This window comes from Ascaphus truei, chromosome 2 (genome assembly GCF_040206685.1).
Source record: "Ascaphus truei isolate aAscTru1 chromosome 2, aAscTru1.hap1, whole genome shotgun sequence".
Classification (NCBI taxonomy): domain Eukaryota; kingdom Metazoa; phylum Chordata; class Amphibia; order Anura; family Ascaphidae; genus Ascaphus; species Ascaphus truei.
In genome coordinates, this window is record NC_134484.1 from 81,007,142 (window position 1) to 81,023,710 (window position 16,569).

The following is a 16,569-nucleotide window of genomic DNA, read 5'->3' on the forward strand; positions in this document are numbered from 1 at the left end:
CTGCTGCCCTTCCTGCAGCACTGAGGGGGTTAACATATCTGCGCTGCTGCCCTTCCTGCAGCACTGAGGGGGTTAACATGTCTGCGCTGCTGCCCTTCCTGTAGCACTGAGGGGATTAACATGTCTGCACTCTGCTGCCCTTCCTACAGCACTGAGGGGGTTAACATGTCTGCAGAGCCACGCGCTGCTGCCCTTCCTGCAGCACTGAGGGGGTTAACATGTCTGCGCTGCTGCCCTTCCTGTAGCACTGAGGGGATTAACATGTCTGCACTCTGCTGCCCTTCCTACAGCACTGAGGGGGTTAACATGTCTGCAGAGCCACGCGCTGCTGCCCTTCCTGCAGCACTGAGGGGGTTAACATGTCTGCAGAGCCACGCGCTGCTGCCCTTCCTGCAGCACTGAGGGGGTTAACATGTCTGCAGAGCCACGCGCTGCTGCCCTTCCTGCAGCACTGAGGGGGTTAACATGTCTGCGCTGCTGCCCTTCCTGTAGCACTGAGGGGATTAACATGTCTGCACTCTGCTGCCCTTCCTACAGCACTGAGGAGGTTAACATGTCTGCAGAGCCACGCGCTGCTGCCCTTCCTGCAGCACTGAGGGGGTTAACATGTCTGCAGAGCCACGCGCTGCTGCCCTTCCTGCAGCACCGAGGGGGTTAACATGCCACCTCTTCCGCCTATACTCTGCCCGCCCAGAACCGGGGGCGGAGTCCCCTGCCTTCCCTCACATTTAGTCGCAAGCTGATGATGTCACACTTTACACCACGTGTTACACAAGGTAAGTTATGGTGAGTGGGGAGGTGTATGCGCAGCCCACCAATCAATACCCTATATACTTTCGTGTATGATATATGTATACATATAGCATATTGATGAACTGTATACAAGGCTGGCGGTGCCCCAGATGTTTAGTCTGGGCTCCCTGTGAGAGGCAGATCTGCTTTAACACGCGCTTCTTTCATATTACAGGACTGGTTCCCCTTTGTGTTATTGATTCTCTCTGTAAATTGCGTTTACCTTTAATAGATCGTCTGCCCTTGCATGTCACTAACCGGCAGAAAGATTAGTTAGGGCTGTTCACCGGTCCTGGTTTGTCTCGAGTTTCAAAAGGTGGGACCCAGAACATGTGACATTATATAAAACATCGTTTTATTATTGTGCGGTGTGCAGCCGTCGCAACGTTTGCATCTAGTTTCCTAAAACTTGCAGTACCTAGCAGGCTGCATTTGCATTTTGATTCGTTCCTTGAGGTTTTTATTATTGCCCTCCACACCCGAGTGTGGAAACCATGTAGTACATTTGTATCTGAAATGCAGTGTGATACTTGCCAACCCTTTAAGATTGGTTAAAGAGACTGCAATTGACCACTGCCAATGATAAATGTACACACCACTCCTCCAGCTCCCCCTAGTGAGCACTATTCCCCAAATCATAGCACTCTCCTAATTACAGATCTTACATTCTAAATTCTGCCTCTTACATAATCTCCAAGCACCAGTACAGAAACCAATATGTTGACCTGAACAAATGCCTTCCTTGCCGTTACGGTGGAATAGGGAACATAGTGATACACTTCTTTAACGAAAATTAACTTAGTAGTAGTGAATCAATATATAAAGTATATACTGTAATTGTACTGCACACTTATTTTAAGGGGTTGTAGGTTCTCAATGTACTTAATGGTTATCTCTACAGCTGTTTTGAATCACAACTGTTCTCATATCTCCATAGACAATGGCAAAAGGTAAAGCGAGAGGACAAAAACAGAAGAATGTATTTCATGTAGCAAACAGTAAAACGGTGAAAGCTAAAAATAAAGCTAAGCCAGTGAAAACAAATCTTAAGAAGGTCAGTATTGCAACTCTGAAAATACCTGTCAAGTTTTAGGTTTGTTGGAAGTATGAAATAGATCTTTACTGGAAATAGGGAAAACAAACTGCGCACTAACTGAAAACATTACAAAATTGTAATCCTATAACAAATAAATGAATTGATATGTAAAAAGTGCATTAAGTGGTTTAAAGGAACACAGTTGTTTATTTTATTTATAAAAATGTTTTACCAGGAAGTAATACATTGAGAGATACCGCTCGTTTTCAAGTATGTCCTGGTCACAGAGTTATAAAAAATACATGGTTACAATAAAAGAACAGGGTTATACAGTCACTTCACAGACATATAAAGTAGGAAAATTGGGTACAGGGGATAAAGGGCTTGTGAGTTTCAGATAGAAATAGAGCAGCTTTAACATCAGAAAACGGCTCACGTCCTTTGGCTGCGCGCCTTTTGGGGCAACGCAGATGTACGCTGGAGTGGGTGAGGTTGAATCTGATGCATCTGTGAACAAAAAGATCTTTTTTGTCCCCTTGGCTCATTAACATTCCAGTGGGTGGGGTTGCCGATTCAACAAAACAGTTGTATTCCATATAGTGAATAAGTGATATAGATATATTAAATATACATACAAAAACCTTAACTCATTTGTAGAGTCTGCAGCCTGTTAGAGTGGATGGCTCAACATCACACAAGGAAGTATGTAAGAGAGAGAGAAAAAAAGAAAAAATAAACCACGACTCTCATAGGGTAAATTAAGTACATATATTGTGACAATATAAAGTGTGGAAAAAAATGCACATCCAAAAAAATCAAACAAGCAGGGCATGTTTAGGGTACGTTACCACTATATACGATATAGACTACTTGCTTCATAAGGATCTGCATGCACTGCATCCGGTCCAGTCAGAAGCCTGTCTCGGCTGATGCTGCAAAGTATCCAGTTGTCCCCAGTAACAGAGTCCGTAACAAAGTATCCACAGGGTTACACAGAAGCAACACTGGAACCAGCTCTCCTACACCGATAACCCCCACGGAGCAACACGGCCTCCATGCTATCCGTATAGTATGCCGGGATGACGACATCACCAAGGCACGCTATATACTAGCAAAGTCCCGCGGGTAGCTCAAACGGGGTAAAAAACACAGTGATAAGTATGGGAGAGGGTGTCCACAATAAAACAATCCTACGCGTTTCGTAGTTCTCTACTTAGTCAGGGATCCATGCAGATTCTTATGAAGCAAGTAGTGTAAGTACGAGTCGTGCACTTTGTTTTTTGTTTTTCCCCTTTACTGGAAATAGTTATACAGGCATACCCCGCTTTAAGGACACTCACTTTAAGTACACTCGCGAGTAAGTACACATCGCCCAATAGTCAAACGGCAGCTCGCGCATGCGCCTGTCTGCACGTCCTGAACAGCAATACCGGCTCCCTACCTGTACTGAAGCTGTGCGCAAGCGGGGAGACTATAGAGCTTGTTACACATGCGTTATTTACATCAGTTATGCACGTATATGACGATTGCAGTACAGTACATGCATTGATAAGTGGGAAAAAGGTAGTGCTTCACTTTAAGTACATTTTCGCTTTACATACATGCTCCGGTCCCATTGCGTACGTTAATGCGGGGTATGCCTGTACTTTGTTGTTAAACATAGAATAGGGTGAGAAATTGATCCTGATTGGTTTCCCTTAATAATGCAAGTATATTTTACAGATACATATTGCAACTGCAGTGAGCACAGTGAACAAGGCTTTTACAGCAATACAGAAGGATGTTTCACAGTTGAAAAAGGGCAATCCGTCCAAACACATGAAGAAAAATGTGGTAATTATGTTTGGCAGCAATATTCTACATTTACTTTTTCCCTAGACTGGTAAAACAGCCAGCAAAATTTTTGTTCCTGGAAATGAATGATTTTAATCCCTTAAACTAGACGCACAGCAACAACTGTATAGAAAATGTAATGTTCCATATAATACTTTAAGGGAACTTTCATAGAACAGAAAGGAGAAAATTTAAAACAACTTACCGTAATTTTCTTTTCCTGGAACCATGGCAGTGGGCACCTTTGGGTTAATCCCTTCTCACTCTAGGTAGGCCATATAAGGCCCCTCCCTCTATCTGCACCTTAGTCTTACGATTCTTCCATAGCTGAAAAATATAACTGATAGTTACCCGCCCTATGAATGTCTAATGCCTATGTGCCCACTGCCATGGTTCCAGGAAAAAGAAAATTACGATGAGTTGTTTTAAATTTTCTCCTTTCCTGATCACCCTGGCAGTGGGCACCTTTGGGACATACCCAAGCAGTGACAATTTTAGGGAGGGATACATCAGAAATAAACACCACCAGTTAATGCCTTTATCAGTTTGACCTTTATTAATACACTTTACACTTTATTTCACTACAGATTGTAACACTCTACGACCAAAGCTTGCGTCAGCTGATGATTGTACGTCTAGTCTGTAGTATTTCAAGAATGTATTGAATGAGGACCAGACTGCCGCTTTGCATATCTGTCCTGGTGTAGCCTGGGCTTTAAATGCCCCTGATGTAGACATGGCCCTTGTAGAATGAGCTTTAATGTTCAAAGGTTTATCTTGTCCTTTGTTTTCATAATCTTTTAAAATACAAGACACTATCCACTGGGAAATTGTTGTCTTTGATGCTGCTTGACCTTTCTTTGGTCCCTCTGGTATGATGAATAGTCTGTCTGACTTTCTGATATCTCGCATCCTTTCCATGTACACTTTTAGACATCTTACCACGTCTAATTTGTGTAGTCTTTCTTCTTTCTTATTCTTTGGTTCTGGACAGAATGATGGAATCACAATTTCTTGATTCATATGGAACTGTGATACAACCTTTGACAGGAATTGATGCACTGGTCTGAGCACAGCCTTGTCTTGATGTATGACTAGGAATGGTTCATTGGCTGATAGAGCCTGTAGTTCTCCCACTCTCCTTGCTGAGGTGATTGCTATCAAAAACGCCATCTTCCATGATAGGCTTAAAAAGGTTATCTCCTGTATAGGTTCAAACGGAGCTACCGTTAGTACATCCAATACTAGAGACAAGTCCCATGTCGGTACTCTGTTCTTGATTTGAGGTCTTAATCTTTTAACTGCCTGCAAGAACCTGATGATTAATCTTTCCATTGCCAGATTTCTTTCCAATAAGGCTGATAGCTCATTGAAAGTACAGTTTTCTGCACTAAGACTGAGACCTTCTCAAATCCCTTTTGCAGGAACTCTACTATTGACACAATTCTAGGTGAAAGGAAATTTTGTTTTTCTTTTTCACACCAATTTGCGAAAGCAAAGCCAGATTCTATGGTATACTTTTGATGTGGAACCTTTCCTTGCTTGTAAAAGGGTCTGGATTGTTTTGTCTGAACAACCCTTCAGTCTCAATGTTTCCCGCTCAATCGCCATGCCGTCAAGGCCCATTGTTTGGCGTTCGGATGACATATTGGCCCCTGTCGCATCAGTCCTTTGCGATCTGGTATGTGCCATGGTGTATCTACTGCCATATTTACCAAGTGTGTGAACCAAAGCCTTCTTGGCCAGTATGGTGCTATAAATATCACCTCTGCTTGGTCTTCCCTGATTTTCCTGATTGCTTTCGGAATTAGGGGAATTGGAGAGAACAGGTATGCCAACTTGAAGTCCCATTTGAAACTGAGAGCATCTGTACTTTGTGCACTTGGATGAAAACTGTCTGGCACAGTAGTTCCTTACCTTGCGGTTCTGATGTGTCGCCATGAGATCTATGTCTGGCTGACCCCATTGCTCTACCAGTTCTTGAAACACCTGTAGGTCTAATGCTCATTCTCCTGGTGTATGATGTTGCGACTTAAAGTCTGCTGTGACATTTTCCAGTCCTGGGATATGTATGGCTGTAATTTCCGACAAGTGGCGCTCTGCCCAAAAAAGGATTTCTGCTGTGAGGTTCATCAGCTTTCTGCTCCTGGTTCCTCCTTGTTTGGCTATATACTTGACAACTGACCTGTTGTCCGATTCTATCTTTATATAGCCACCATTTATTTGGTCTTGGCAACTTCTAGGGCCCTTTGTACTGCTTTTAGTTCCAGCAGATTTGATGGAAGATGCTTTTCCTGGTTTGTCCAGGTTCCTTGCACCAATGTTTCTCCCATTTGGGCACCCCAACCTGCGTTGCTCGCATCTGTTGTAATTCTTACCCACTGTATTGGGTGTAGTGTTTGTCCTTTTCCCAGGTTTCGGGTATCTTCCCACCACTTTAATTCCTGTTTTGTGTGGGTGTAACAAGATTCTTTGTCTTGTGTCTTTGTGATTCCCGTTCCATTGTTGCAAAATTGTTTTGTAATGGTCTCATATGTAGTGCTGCCCATTTTGTGACGCTTACTGTTGAAGCGAATTTTCCTAGAAGCCTCATGCATTCTTCTGCTGAAGTTCTGGCAGCTTTCCTGAGCTTCTTTGTTTGCATGGCTATGTCTTGCCTCTTTGCGTCTGGCAGTCTCACTTCTCCTTTTACCGTATCGAATTCTACCCCCAGAAATCTTAACAGTTGAGTGGGCATGAGATGACTCTTGTCTCTGTTTTATTAACCAACCGTGCTGTTCCAGGAAGGTTATGACCATCTTCTGATCTGATCTTGTTGTAGTTTCCCCAGACTTTTTGATTTTACCAGGATGTCGTCCAGGTATGGGTATATTTCTACCCCTCGTTCTCTCATTTCTGCCACTAGAGGGGCTAGAACCTTTGTAAACGTCCTTGGGGAAGTCGCCAGACCAAATGGCAGTGCTGTGTACTGATAATGATCTTGATTTACTGCAAACCTTAGAAATCTTTGGTGTCCCTTTGCTATGGGCACATGTAGATAAGCCTCTTAAGTCTATCGCCACCATCCAGTCTCCTGGTTGTACTTCTTGAATAATCAGGTTCAGTGATACCATCTTGAATTTTCTTATTTTCAAGAATGAATTTACCTTTCTTAGGTCTAGGATTGCTCTGCAATCCCCTGTAGGTTTCTTTACTAGAAATATTCTGGAATAAATTCCACTTCCTCTGTTTTCCTGAGGTACCTTCTTTATTACTTCCGCTTGTAATAACTTCTTTAAAGCCGAATTCATTTGCCTTCTGTTTTCCTTGGACTGTATCCATGTTATTAGGCCCATATTTCTTCTTGGCATCTCTTTGAATTCTATACTGCACCCCTGACGAATGGTTTCTAATACCCAATTGTCCTGTATTGTTTGGGCCCATGTTGCAGAAAACTGCTTCAGTCGCCCTCCTACTGGCAACTGTTGGGCCCTTTGACCTTCATGTGAACTTGTTCTTTGCAAATGATCCTCTTCCTCTGGCGCCTCGAAAAAGCAAGTTCTGGCTGCCCCTCCATGTTGTTTATCTTGGAAACGACCTGCCAGGTCTATATGCCTTTGATTCCTTATACTGGTTTCTATTAACCAGTTGGAAACCGAATCTTCTGGTCCTGTTTTCCTGAGGTAAAAAAGTGCTCTTACCTCCTGATGCTTTTGTTATTATGGCATCCAGTTTGTTGCCGAATAGGAACTCACCTTCAAATGGTAATCCACATAAGCTGTTCTTTGATGCTGTGTCAGCCATCCACTGTCTGAGCCATAAAGCCCTTCTTGCTGATACCGCTAGCGCCATAGAGTTAGCTGCTAATTTTACCGCATCCAACGAGGCCTCTGCTATGTAGTCTGTTGCCCACTTTACTTCGGACAGTGCCTTAAGAATAGCACTACTTTTTATACCCTTGTCTATTGCCTCTTCTATGTTGGCAATCCACACTCGCATAGCCCTTGCTTCTGACGTTGTTGCTATGGCTGGTTTGTAGCATGTTCCTGCTGTAACATATGCTTTTTTCAATACGTAATCCATCTTCCTATCCATAGTGTCATTTAATGATGCAGCCTCTTCTATTGGGATTGTGGTCTTTTTTACTATTCTGGATTTAGCAGTATCCACCTTTGGGGTAACATCCGACAATTTGACCTTCTTGTGGAAACGGATACATTTTCCCAAATCTTCTAGATGTAAATACTTTGGCGTCTGGCCGCGCCAGTTCTGATTGAATAAGGTCCTTGATCACCTGATGTATAGGAAACTCAACTATTTTTTTTTTTTCTTGACCCAAAACAGTTTCTTTCCTGTGGGTCAATTCTTCAGTATCTTCCAATCTAAATGCAGTGTGTGCAGAGCGCACAGCAGAGAAATGTATGAGGTGAGTAATAAAGAAGCAAGAACCCACTATAAGCACTCAATACCCCCTGATGTATGATGTGAAATTTAAAAATAATTTTTAATGCTATACTAATTAAAATAATGGGTGTTAAAATTCAACAATTGACACACATATATATGATACCCTATGATGAATATATATGATATTCCGGGTAACTAAGTAAGGCGACAACTTGAGGACAATTGGATCAAACTGTCCCAGGGAGCCGGTATACAGTAATCCCTATTAGTGGTTAATTAGGTGTATGCTGGTATCAGTGAGGGGCTGTTCAATACCTGTCTCAGGTGTCAGACAGGTCCCAGATGGTGAAGGTGAAATGTGAAATAGATCATACTATGCTAGGTACAGACAAAAAGATCAGTATTTTAAACCAGTGTGTGCTCACTTTGCAAATCATGAATCCATAATTGGAAAGTATAGACTCTCTCCGCAATCCAACATGTAGCCACCTAACAGCAACTGGTTAACTCCTGAATAGTAAAGGAGTGGGCTGTTAAACACAGAACACAATGTGCAGAGGCTCATAGACTCCTATAGGCAGTGTGGTTGTCAGTATACCTGTGCACATATTCATGAATGTGCGTCCACTATCAGGAGTGCTAATGCCACTATAAAGCTGTGTATGGTGGAAAGAAACCTATCTAGTATACAGAAAAAGGTTTCATGGTGGATACATATAGTCACCTAACAGCAGCTAATTAGCTCAAATAGTAAAGGAGTGGGCTATTAAACACAGAACACAATGTGCAGAGGCTCATAGACTCCTATAGACAGTGTGGTTATTGGTATACCTGTGCACATATTAATGAATGTGCTTCCACTATCAGGAGTGTTAATGCCACTTTTTAAGCTGTGTATGGTGGAAAGAAACCTGTCTAATGTGCAGGTAAAGGTTCCTTGGTGGGTACTGAGTGAGAAAGAGACACGGTTATAATACTGCCACAAAGCAACGCTTTCTCAAGGCTTGAGAAAGCGTTTCTAACTGCGAAACACGCGTGTCGGCATCTGTCACGTGCACGCGCGCCGTCAGTATTCACGTGGTAGCATTATTGAGTTCCAGAGCAAACAGCTGCCAGACGGCTAACGTGTACTCCCTTCAATGTTGGGCAGGAGTCTTTGTGGTGACTCGGTGACGCATGGTGAGGCAAGGGCTGCTTGATTTTCCTTGTTGTTTTGTTGCATTAGTGTAACCAGCACTCCTAACGGTGGTAGCACATTCATTAATATGTGCATAGGCATACCAACAGCCACACCGTTTCTAGGGGTATATTAGCCACGGCGTTTGCATTTGAGTGGTATTAGCTCTATGAATTCATCAGCTAGTACACAGGTGATTTATGTGAATTTTTAAGGTACATATGTGACTGATTTACCTTCACTGGATCTGTATACCACATGCTCATTTAGCAGTTTACTAACAGTGTGTTCAGTGCTGCTTTGTGGCAGTATTATAACAGTGTCTCTTTCTTACTCAGTACCCACCAAGGAACCTTTTCCTGCACATTAGACAGGTTTCTTTCCACCATACACAGCTTTAAAGTGGCATTAACACTCCTGATAGTGGAAGCACATTCATTAATATGTGCACAGGTATACCAATAACCACACTGCCTATAGGAGTCTATGAGCCTCTGCACATTGTGTTCTGTGTTTAATAGCCCACTCCTTTACTATTTTGGAGCTAATTAGCTGCTGTTAGGTGGCTATACGTATCCACCATGAAACCTTTTTCTGTATACTAGATAGGTTTCTTTCCACCATACACAGCTTTATAGTGGCATTAGCACTCCTGACAGTGGACGCACATTCATGAATATGTGCACAGGTATACTGACAACCACACTGCCTATAGGAGTCTATGAGCCTCTGCACATTGTGTTCTGTGTTTAACAGCCCACTCCTTTACTATTCAGGAGTTAACCAGTTGCTGTTAGGTGGCTACATGTTGGATTGTAGAGAGAGTCTATACTTTCCAATTATGGATTCATGATTTGCAAAGTGAGCACACACTGGTTTAAAATACTGATCTTTTTGTCTGTACCTAGCATAGTATGATCTTTCACATTTCACCTTCACCATCTGGGACCTATCTGACACCTGAGACAGGTATTGAACAGCCCCTCACTGATACCAGCATACACCTAATTAACCACTAATATACCGGCTCACTGGGACAGTTTGATCCAATTAACCTCAAATTGTCGCCTTACTTAGTTACCCGGAATATCATATATATTCATCATAGGGTATCATATATATGTGTGTCAATTGTTGAATTTTACCACCCATTATTTTAATTAGTATAGCATTAAAAAAATTAAAATTTCACATCATACATCAGGGGGTATTGAGTGCTTATAGTGGGTTCTTGCTTCTTTATTACTCACCTTATACGTCACCCATTAGCACCTTACCCCCACACTATTACTTTGTACTTAGCTGAAGCGGGGTTTTTCTATATTGAACTTAAGAGAAATGTAGGAGAGCAGGTCTGGCAAACATACTCTTTAATGGAAAAACTTAAAGTGCAACGGGTTGCAACCCTCTATTTATCAAGAAAGTTTAAATGCTAAAGCCTGTCTCATGGCTTTGATGAGCGGGTCCACCATTTCTACATCAAATTCAGATTCATCCTCCTGAATATCTTGATCTGATGAATCCAATTCACCTTCTGACACCTGACAGCATTCTATGTCTGATTCATCAGATGAAAAGCCTTTTCCCTTATCCAAACTGGTTTAGGATCTTGACCTTTCCTGCATAGGGTTAACTGTCTGTTGAACAGCAGCATCCACACTCTGCTTAACTGGCTCCTTAATTAGTACAACTGCCTCCTTAATTAGTACAAGAGAGGTGCTCATCTGCTCATTAGAATCCCCAGCTGCTGCCTTAAGACAATCTTCACACAGCTTCTTTCTTATGCTGCAGGATTCCCCTTAGCTATATTAATAAAACAAAATAAATACTAAATATACACCCTAAAGTATATAGATCCTCTCTCTTTCCCATGTAGTACTAAAACTAAGGACTCACCTAGTCTTGGGAACTGAACTTTTTAGAAGTCTCCATATCCAGCACTTGGCTTCTCACTGCTGAGCGTTCCATGCTGCAGCTTTCTTTCACACACAAACACACAGTGTGTCCGTCACTTCTAGTGCTCGTGCACGGCTTGCGTGTCTGTGCACGCAACCGCCGGCCGGAACGTGACGCGCGCGCTCCCGTGCACTGTTCCCTCTACCGCAGCGTTCCAGACGCTAGCGCGGTCAATCTGAGCGTTTTTACGGCTCGCAGCTGTGGCTGCTTCCCCCCCGCTGTACCGGGCTCCTGGGGGTTTCTTTACCGCAGCGTACCAGACGCTAGTGCGGTGAGTCTGAGCCTTCACGCGGCTCAGCTGCAGCTGCTATGCTCCCTCTCCCTTTGTCTGGTAATGGGGCTTCCTTTGCATGTAAGCCTCCACGGCCCGCGGCTGCAGCTGCTCTCCACCCCACGAATGTACTGGGTACCTGGGGTCTCCGTCTTGCCACCGCATGGGCGAGTTGACCGGAGCTTCAGGGCAGAGAGGCTGAGGTCCCTGGATATCTGCACAAGGTACAGTAGGTGAGTCCCTTTAGAAAATAAAAAATCCTACTCCTAGCTGTGAGGACAGGAAAAAGACTAAGGTGCAGGTATATGGCCTACCTGCAAAAGTCTATTTCCTGTCCTACTTAGAGTGAGAAGGGATTAACCCAAAGGTGCCCACTGCCAGGGTGATCAGGAAAATAAACTATATTTGTATCGTGTGCAAAAAATGCGAGACCTGATAACTTAGTTTCACAAAGGGCCGTTGGATAATGGGAGAAAACGCACACACTTTGCTAAAGAAGTTATGGTGGCTTTTCATAAAAGTGGCAAGATATTTGAATGCTAGGTCTTCTGCATAAGCTTTCAAGACACAAATATCGACGAGACATCTGCAGTCTTAAAATCTTACGCTCAAGAAAACCTTGTACAACAGATGTTCGTACCATCAAAAAGGTATCAACCCACAAAGGTAGCTTACTTTTCTGGGACCATTCCAGCCACCAGTACCTTTTAACAGAACGGGAAAATACTTTAATAAAAAATAAAAATTCCACGCTTACATCTTGCCTTTCCAGATCTCATTTAGTAGTTCTAAAAATGATACCTTGGTACATCCAAAGTGGGAACAGACAGCAGAAATATGTAGCTTTAAAAGTGGGGTATAGTCATCTGGTTTACCATAACTTTGGCAGCTAAAACAAACTAATCCTGTATTAGAGTTCAGGCATTCAAGAAAAAAATATTACATATAATGGTGGGTGGTAATAAATAAATATGCTCAAGTATATACTGGAATTGTACTGCACATATTTTAAGGGATTGTAGGTTTTCTCCCTGAACTTGTAATAAAGTAATCTCTGTATTTCTTCCATTTAAATGTTTATGCCCCCGGATTAGTGTTTTATTGGATACAAACTCCTTTATTAAAGCAATGCAGTCAGAAGACAAAATAGCCTATTCTAGCAAGTTATTTTTACACTTCTCCTGGGGCCAGCTTCCACCGCTGTGATCAGGGGGGGGGGCAGATGAGGGGTGCGGGAGTGTGAGGTGCAGGGGGGGGGGGGGGGGAAGAGGGATATGAGGTGCAGGGGGGGAGAGGGATGTGAGGTGCAAGGGGGGAGAGTGATGGGAGGTGTGCAGGGGAGTATTGTGTGAGGGGGAGAGATGGGGGTATGAGAGATGGAGAGTATCGCAAAGGTTGATAGTGAGGGGTTCTGGGGAAGATATGAGGATGATACTGATGAAGGGTGCTGGGGGAGATATGAGGATGATGATGTGCTGGGGGAGATATGAGGATGATGAGGTGCTGGAGGAGAGATGATGATTTTACCCGTGCGGCCCAATTTTTTTTTTCCTTGGAGCAGTTCGGCCCTTCTCACTTTACGAGTTGTGCAGGCTTGATGTAGATATATAATATAACACTAGGTGTCCAGTACAGGTCTTCAATGGAGGTGATGAAAAAAGATCCATGTAAAATGATACCCTGTTCAAATATACTACCACTAGGGTGCATAACTTTCCAAGATTCTTGATTCTGCAAGATATAATTATTTTTTTTTCTTCCTTTCCCATAGGTTTCGAAATCAGCCACTGAAACGCCAGATATTGACAATACTGCAGATTTGTTATCACAACTGTAATGGACATTTCAATCACTAACAGTACAAAGAAAATAAAAAGTTTGTACATATTTATTAAAAAGTTAACTTTACAAGCATCGGCACATGAATACAGCTATTGACATTACAAACAAGTGGAATGTTAGACGTGAGATTACCTATCAGTGCCAGGAGCCTAGCTTCTTACATAGCTGATGTCTTTGGCACTGACAGGGTAAACATGCTAAACCAGAAGGCACTTCACAAATCTGCCCGACCAAAGAGAATGCAACTCAACTAGTTTGAGATTTGGCCTGAAACTGGCAGTGATTTTCACAAAGCGAAAGCTTTTTTTGGCAGAGGCCTCGGCCAGAATGAAAAGTTTTGGCGCTAAATAGCTGCATAGAAAACAAGTAGTTTACGAATCTTCGCAGCATCTGAAATTCTCTATTTTAAACAAAATCGCCTTTAGTTATTTTAAATACTTACATTTCATAATTGTGATTAAGAATGTATGCCCTGGATGTACACAGATGCTAAATGTTACTGCTTTCTTACCAAAGATATCCTGCTATTAAGAGCAAATAAACATTGCCAAAAACAGAAGTTTGAATTGTGATCTTTCCTCTCCAACATTGTACAGCTGTCTTGCAGCAGTGATTTGAAACCGTAATTCTATTTAGGGGTTTGTAATGTTAAAGAAACCATATTTGTTATTTAGTATTAAACCAGTTACATTTTGAAAAATAAATTCTGAATTAGTTACTTGCAATATGTTTTCGTTAGAAAGATTGTCCAAGAAACGCATTGGTGCCTAGACATAATGGAGTTCTACACATGCAAACACAGCAACCTCAAATGCAGTTTCATATACACATGCCAATAATAATAAAAAATAAAAATTTACAAACCCAAGGACAAAAGTGCATCTTGTCAATCTTTGCAATAAAGGAGTATTAAAGATAATTAACTTGCAGATAGAATTTTAGGATAAACATTTTTTATACAAATTAAATCCAGTGTTGCAATAAAAATGATATAACAGATTGACCGGACCACTCACCCTTTCTTATCCTGAATAGTCCAACACACATGGTGCATGGGGAGAATAATACAGTGTATATATTGTATACAAGGTGGATCAAAGAAGAGATCCAAAAAAGACCCTCACATGCACTCAATGCTAGCAAGATACATTTAGATGGGCCTCAATGTCCGTGATATACATTATCTCCATAGGGCTGGTATCAAAACCAAGTGTCAGCTACTAAAAATAAAAAATAAAACTTTACATCAAATTACACCGTGAATGTTTATTTACAGTAGTGTTAAAATCTGTTGTTGAACGGCAGCGTAGTGGTATGCTGGGATAGATTTACTTAATGCTAGCATATATAATCTCAAACATGTAAATAAGGATTTGAGAGAGTATAAGAAAATTATCTCCCAAGCTGCTGAACAGGGATTTTAACAGTGAATGTTTATTATTTACAGTGTAATTTGATGTAATGAAGGATTATTTTTAGTAGCTGACCCTTGGTTTTGATACCAGCCCTATGGAGATAATGCATTTTATGGACATGGAGTCCAATCTAAATTTATCTTACTAACATTGAGTGCATTACTTGAGGGTCTTTTTTGGATCTCCTATTTGATCCACCTCATTGCAATAAAAGGTAAGCATCAAACAAGTGAAATGTACAGCTATCTGCTCCTCGGGTTTTATACATTTTTCATTGCATAGAATTTTATTTCAATTTTTCTACTGTCTGACCATAGCTGCAAGTTCATCCCTACCAAACAGTCTCCTGCAGTGTTACATGAAGAGGTTGTTCTTTACCAATACAATATTCTATGTTGCAGACTGGAACCACATTGTCTGAGGTGTCATTTAAACATTGACTTTTCTACATTTTGCAGCGCACATCTGTTTGATGCTGCAATGGCATCGGTCTTTAGATAACCTTAACATTTCGTGCATATAAAATTGCCTCTAAAGCAGCCGTTCTTGGCTGAAATCTATTGTCCGATAATCGTCCAAACGGCGACTTGGACGTAGGTAGATTATCCCCTTCAATTAACAAGAATCCCAACACTAAGGGGTTATTTCTGAATATGCCGACACAGTCTTCCAGACCTTTTATTTGACAGATGTCTGCAATGACAGATTTTGGCTAAGACCGGCTGGGATTTGAAAAACAAAAACCTTCTGACTGCTGGAGTCATCTACAATAATGTAGATTAATGAACTCATACCCCATTATCGATGAATGGAATTATTTGTTCTATACAAGATGTGTTCTTGCCAGGTTGTTACATGTCACTGGTCAGACATTAAGGATTTCAAGATTGTTAAAACATAGGGTCACCTTACCTAGGGTATACCTCCCCACACACATTATACAAAAACAAACTCAGGGTAGAATGCAAGGAAAGGATAGGTTATTTTGGAAAGAAAAATAAAATTCTATGAAAATCGCCTTTATCAATACAGGCAAGTAAACAAAATGTGTGACATCTAGCCTGTTTGCTCCAATGGCTAGACTATTAAATGCAACAAAATCTTGAACAACTTTACGTCAGTTATACAAAGGGTTTATGTCTGTTCAATAAAATAAAATTTGTCTTCACAATCCTGGTTTCCCCAGGAAGGCAGCATCTAGAATTTACAGCTTCAGTTGTATAAAAGAGCTTTAGAATGATATGCTTACAGTATCTACTCAATTTACCAAAAATATAAATCCAAGTAAACCAAATAAAGTATAATGTGATATGTTAATTATACCTAGTGTAGGGTACATGGAGGTAGATCTGAAATCAAAAAGTATAGGAATTAAATCTAATAATTTAGTATCTGCACATCAAAGAGATCACAGACTCCTTCATTGTCATCCAGGTTGAAGTTGTAGTCATCTCCTGGAGTTGGAGAAAGCCGCAACAAAGGGAAAACTAAGGAAAAAAGGGGGAGGAGAAAAAAAAAAGTTAGTCTTGCAGCCTTAAACCACAACAGTGGGATATCAGTGCAATGCACATGCAGCACTTATCTGAGATCTGCCACCAAAAGACTGTTCATAGTCCAATGGTTCAACAAAGTATCGGGCCGCTCCTCTTACTGTGCAACCCAAAACTGGAACAGTCTACAGGAGACTCACAACCACCATCAGTCTAAAATTATTTCAAAACTAAAGCCGTCTCACATTTTAATCTGGTCTATAACTGTTACATACGCCTATAATATATTATCTCTAACTGTGGATGCAATGTCTTTTATATAATGTATACCCTGTTCACTTATGTAACTATGTATTTGTAACTATGTATTT

At 41.5% G+C, this 16,569-nt stretch overlaps 2 protein-coding genes across 4 annotated transcripts in view; one reads left to right on the forward strand and one right to left on the reverse strand.

Annotated features, from left to right (window-relative positions):
- The first annotated feature begins 638 nt into the window (after positions 1–638).
- Positions 639–14,149, forward strand: RBIS (ribosomal biogenesis factor). 2 transcript variants are annotated; one of them, XM_075583000.1, is made up of 4 exons: positions 639–776; positions 1,730–1,846; positions 3,551–3,661; positions 13,223–14,149. In XM_075583000.1, exons 2-4 carry the CDS (start codon positions 1,733–1,735, stop codon positions 13,286–13,288), a joined length of 291 nt encoding a protein of 96 aa, XP_075439115.1. In that variant the 5' UTR covers positions 639–776; positions 1,730–1,732; the 3' UTR covers positions 13,289–14,149. The 2 variants fall into 2 exon arrangements, with proteins under 2 accessions (XP_075439115.1, XP_075439114.1); XM_075582999.1 differs by lacking the exon at positions 639–776 and adding an exon at positions 816–1,108.
- E2F5 (E2F transcription factor 5) overlaps positions 13,322–16,569 on the reverse strand; it is a 32,110-nt gene continuing 28,862 nt past the window's right edge. For both annotated transcript variants that reach the window (XM_075582997.1, XM_075582996.1), the window contains exon 9: positions 13,322–16,195. In XM_075582997.1, the coding sequence (XP_075439112.1) occupies positions 16,086–16,195 (110 nt within the window). In that variant the 3' untranslated portion in view covers positions 13,322–16,085. The remainder of the gene's footprint in view (positions 16,196–16,569) is intronic.

What these genes read in the sequence shown, in the direction of transcription:
- RBIS (XM_075583000.1), top strand. Translation starts at nt 1,733, where the DNA reads ATGGCAAAAGGTAAAGCGAGAGGACAAAAACAGAAGAATGTATTTCAT. An exon ending in TGAAAACAAATCTTAAGAAG is followed by an intron (nt 1,847 to 3,550) that starts GTCAGTATTGCA and finishes TATATTTTACAG; the next exon opens with ATACATATTGCAACTGCAGT. An exon ending in AACACATGAAGAAAAATGTG is followed by an intron (nt 3,662 to 13,222) that starts GTAATTATGTTT and finishes CCTTTCCCATAG; the next exon opens with GTTTCGAAATCAGCCACTGA.